We start from the raw sequence: 4,134 nt of genomic DNA, 5'->3' as shown, positions 1-4,134 counted from the left end.
TTTGTTTTAAAAAAATCCAAGACAAGATTCACGGGTGCCTTGCCCAGGATGAACACGATGCTGTCGCGTACCTCTTCCAGTACAATACTAAAATAGTCCAAAGTACAAAGAAATTGTGAGTACTTTGAGCTGGAGACGCCATGAAGATAGCACAGAAAATTGTAGCAGCAGAATCCAAGATACATTGGACAGCTGCCGGCAGTTTCATGTGCCACTCTCCTTGTAATCTTGTGTGGTTGTGCGAGTCGGTGCCACCAAAAGCTGCGCTACTTTGTATGTAGACCCGAGTATAGAGTAGTGTTACATAAAGATGGCACGAGTTAAGAAAGGGAAACTGGGAAATCTACCAGGCAAGAACCATGAAACACTACTGGCTTCTCAGAGCAAAATATACACTGAAGACTGGAGTTATACATACATTTCTCATGTCTGCTTGCTACTGAAGAACGCACGTCTATCAGAGGTTCAGAAAGAAACTACCCACTAGTCGAGTATTGTTGAAATAGGTAGGATAGTATCTTCTTATGGTCCCCCGATTGGAACCCAGTATTAGGATCAATCAGATATGGCACCTGAAACACAAAGGGTAATAAGTATTAAAAAATTATCTTCAATGTAAGATGCTAAAACTGCAAGTCAAACAATATGCACGCGTAACAAAAAATACTGGGGATTTAGAATTCCATGAATTTTGAGGTAACATGGGTATCAGAGTCTCCATCACCAAATTTCTCAAATAATTTTATTGCTGTTCCTTCCGACTTATTAGTTTTCAAAATGCATCATATGGCCCGCATTACCTGCTTAGAACCTGATATCTTTTGAAGCAAATCCATCTTTGAGGACCCCTCTCCAACATTCTGGAGGATATAAGGAACCTCCAATTCACAGAGAGCCTCACGGACAATCCTTGCATACTGAATCACCAACCACATATGAGAAATAAAATAGAGCCAACTTCTACAAACTACCACATATGAGAAATAAATAGATCAAACTTCTAGAAAATGATAGAAAATATAGGCAATGTTCTTACAGTATTATTCTCAAACGAGAAGAGCTCTAGCTTATCTTCAGGTACCACACCAGCTTTGTTCCACAATGTCATTCCTCTTCCAGCTCGAAGAAGAGTAGGCACCCATCCTGTGAGAATTGTACTGCAAAAAATATGGAGATGCCCTGAGAACAGCCAAAGATAAAAGGAAACTTGTCTAGCATCGCAGTAGTTTCTTCTAAAGTATTTTGGATCTAAATCATAGAAAAGTATATTATCTCTAAAACCTTCAAGAGGTACAATAGATATAGCTGATTAAAACATGCAAAAGAGACCTCTCAAGGAGTCCAAATGAAGGACTATTTCCTTCTCCATACTGTCTGAACAGGTATTTTACAATATCTCCTGCACATTCAAGACTCATTAGTATCCATATTAATTTTGTAGTTTATTAGCTATCCAAATAGGAAAACTACTCATCTTAAACATAGTTAAGGGATATGATGTTTTTATGCCAAGAACAAAAGAGTACAAAAAACTCCACGGTAGAAGCTTACAGAAATATTAAAAGAAAGGTTTAATTGGATGTTACCACTTTCATACATGGTGACACCATTACTTGCATCAACAAGAAGTGGAAACCTGTGTATCAGAATGACACCAGTTCAGTGACACTTTAGGTCCAGGTCTTTGCATTCTGTTCAGCTGAAGCATTACTGCAGCTGTAATTAGTATAAATGCATAGTTGACAAACACATACTGCTCCTTCCCTCCAATTTTCTTGACCACATCTCTATGTCTTAGCGATCCTTTTGGGCAAGGATATACCTGTATTTTATTCATATTTGGAGAGGAAGTTATTAACTAATCAAAATATGTTCATATGTATTTCCTCGACATACATTGCTTCACAGCTACATTGAAAGTCTATAAGAAAACGATATTGAGCAAAGCTATGTTGATTGCATCATATTCTTAATCATCAATGTATAATCTCAGAATTGGAGAGAATTTGGAAAAGCATTGTAAGAAGTAAGATACCTCTGCAGAAAGGTCAAGCTCAGTCATGGCCTCCCGAACTCTCCTACAGAAGGGGCATGCCTCTATTGGGAAGAAAAACGAAGGAATCGTTCAGAACATTCTGAAAATAACTAAGTTTTGATGCTGACGAATCAGAACCAAAGTACTAATATTGTTTACCAAACTCGTACAATTGCAGAGTCTGCGCACTTGTTGTTGGGTTAACATTATTCTCGCTGCTAGTAGATACACTTGAGCCCCATGGTAGTCTAGCTAAACTTGAGAGTGAAGATGTAGCGACCTGGCAAAAAAATGTATCAATTAATAGCCATTCATCAATGGCCTAGCAACTGGTACCTGAATAGAAATGCTTGCATTTATACTTAATCTCTTTAGCTTGCCATTTGCAGTTAAGACCAATAAATTATTTTAGTATCAGGATGAGATTTTGCTCACATTACAGATTACAGCATCAGCAGCAATGAGTTACAAACAACAAAAGATTCCTTTTGCCCACATGAATTTGCTTCATGGGATATCCAATCGATCGAACATCAATTTTTTCACTAAATTCTACACTGAAATTCAAGTTCTCTTAAGATTTTTCATCTCAAAAGGGTTAATTTTACGAGCCAAAAGCCAGAGATTACCTCCACGATGTCATTCCGCTCCTGTGAAGGGTCACCTCCCTGCGTGAACATTCACAGAGAAAAAAAAGAACGCGCACTGTGTGAGCAAACAAGCCCATAAAATTCGGCGAACTGGCAGCAAAATCGGCAGCAAATCAATTACCCCGAGGAGCTTGAGGAGCGGGCACAGGAAGGACAAGACGCTGCCGCCGCCGCCGCCGGTGGTGGTGGTGGCGCCCGTTCCGCCCGCAGCAGTTTCGGCTTCTCCCGCCTCCGCTCTCGGAGGGCGCGCCCGCGCGGCGAGGGTTTGTGGTCCCCGGGCGCGGCTGCGGAGGCGTGCTCCTCGGGCAGGAGGAGGGGAGCGCCACGGAGCTGTAGGGCAGAGGCGTGGGTGGTGGTGGTGGTGGACGGGGCGCGCGAGGGGCAGCATGGTGCGGCGGGAGCTGGCCGGAGGAGGAGGAGGAGGAGGAGGAGGCGTCGCCGGCGTGTGGTGGTGGTGGGGCGTCGCGTCGTCCGTCGCTCGCTGGCGGGGAAGAGAAGGGGAAGCGGACGGGCGCGGCTTCGTTGTTGGAAGTGGACAGCGTGGCGTGGATCGGGCCGAGGAAAAGAAATGCAAAACCGGCCTTGGTGGGGGGTGATGCGCTGCGTGGGCCGGCGGCTGCGAAATGGGCTGCTTCGGTCGGGCCCAGGCGGTGGTCTCACGATTACACGACTAGTACTCCATCCGTCCCAAAATATATGTAGATGAGATATACTCCCTCCATTCCATAATATAAGTCACAACCATTTTTCTTAGATGTTTCATAATATAAGACATTTATGCATATAGGCCATTAACTATGACATATTCTTCATTAAATTACTACTTTTTAAATCCTTCACTCTCACATTCTCTAACTCTATTAGATGCATGCATTATATTTATTAGGATGATTCAACCTACAAGATAATAATAACTATTTCTTGGTCTTTGTGTTAAGAGTGGTTGTGCCTTATATTTTGGAATGGAGGGAGTATTTCCTAGTACTATAAACTAATCTAGAGATATTTTCTGGTACTACCAACTGAATAGGAAATGTCTCATCCAGTTCTACGTTCTTATATTTTAAAACGGTTATAAAACGGAGGGAGTAGTTGATATGATCCTCGTGGGTCTAGTCCAACCGAGCGGCCGATAATCGAGGTTATCTATTAGTGTGCCTTGGATCTTAATCTAAGGATTGAAAAATTCATGTGATGCGGTCTCATTGTCATTCTATAAAATATAGTTGATCGGGATGTGATACATCTTAGTATTATAGTATGTAGTTTTATAATATTAGGATGTACGATTTATGGTGATATATCTTAAGTGAGAGATATAAAACTAGTATATTGGTTTAATCAGTTTTCGATGCTCAGTTGATCACACGGTTTTATAGACCCTATTTTTCTAATGGTACTGGGGCTGGGTGAATCTTAACTGCATTAATGAAAAACTTCGTGTCACAC

At 41.8% G+C, this 4,134-nt stretch overlaps 1 protein-coding gene across 1 annotated transcript; it reads right to left on the bottom strand.

Moving 5' to 3' along the window:
- Positions 1-249: 249 nt before the first annotated feature.
- LOC127770602 (uncharacterized) lies at positions 250-3,207 on the bottom strand. Its single transcript, XM_052296378.1, has 10 exons — positions 2,807-3,207; positions 2,665-2,703; positions 2,195-2,315; positions 2,036-2,097; positions 1,755-1,822; positions 1,587-1,636; positions 1,330-1,399; positions 1,037-1,157; positions 801-917; positions 250-572 (listed from the first exon to the last, which is right to left on the bottom strand). The coding sequence occupies exons 1-10, from the start codon at positions 3,071-3,073 to the stop codon at positions 477-479; spliced, it is 1,011 nt and encodes a 336-aa protein (XP_052152338.1). The 5' UTR covers positions 3,074-3,207; the 3' UTR covers positions 250-476.
- Between the last annotated feature and the right edge of the window lie 927 nt (positions 3,208-4,134).

Source organism: Oryza glaberrima, chromosome 4 (assembly GCF_000147395.1).
Source record: "Oryza glaberrima chromosome 4, OglaRS2, whole genome shotgun sequence".
NCBI classification, from domain to species: Eukaryota; Viridiplantae; Streptophyta; class Magnoliopsida; order Poales; family Poaceae; genus Oryza; species Oryza glaberrima.
This window is presented reverse-complemented; position numbering and strand designations above follow the sequence as displayed.

Bases quoted from the DNA above. Each gene is read 5' to 3' on its own strand.
- LOC127770602 (XM_052296378.1), bottom strand. From the start codon at position 3,073: ATGCTGCCCCTCGCGCGCCCCGTCCACCACCACCACCACCCACGCCTC. The intron at 1,400-1,586 runs GTAACATCCAAT...TTGAATGTGCAG, and splicing joins TGTCACCATGTATGAAAGTG to GAGATATTGTAAAATACCTG. The intron at 573-800 runs GTAATGCGGGCC...TTTGTGTTTCAG, and splicing joins AGATATCAGGTTCTAAGCAG to GTGCCATATCTGATTGATCC.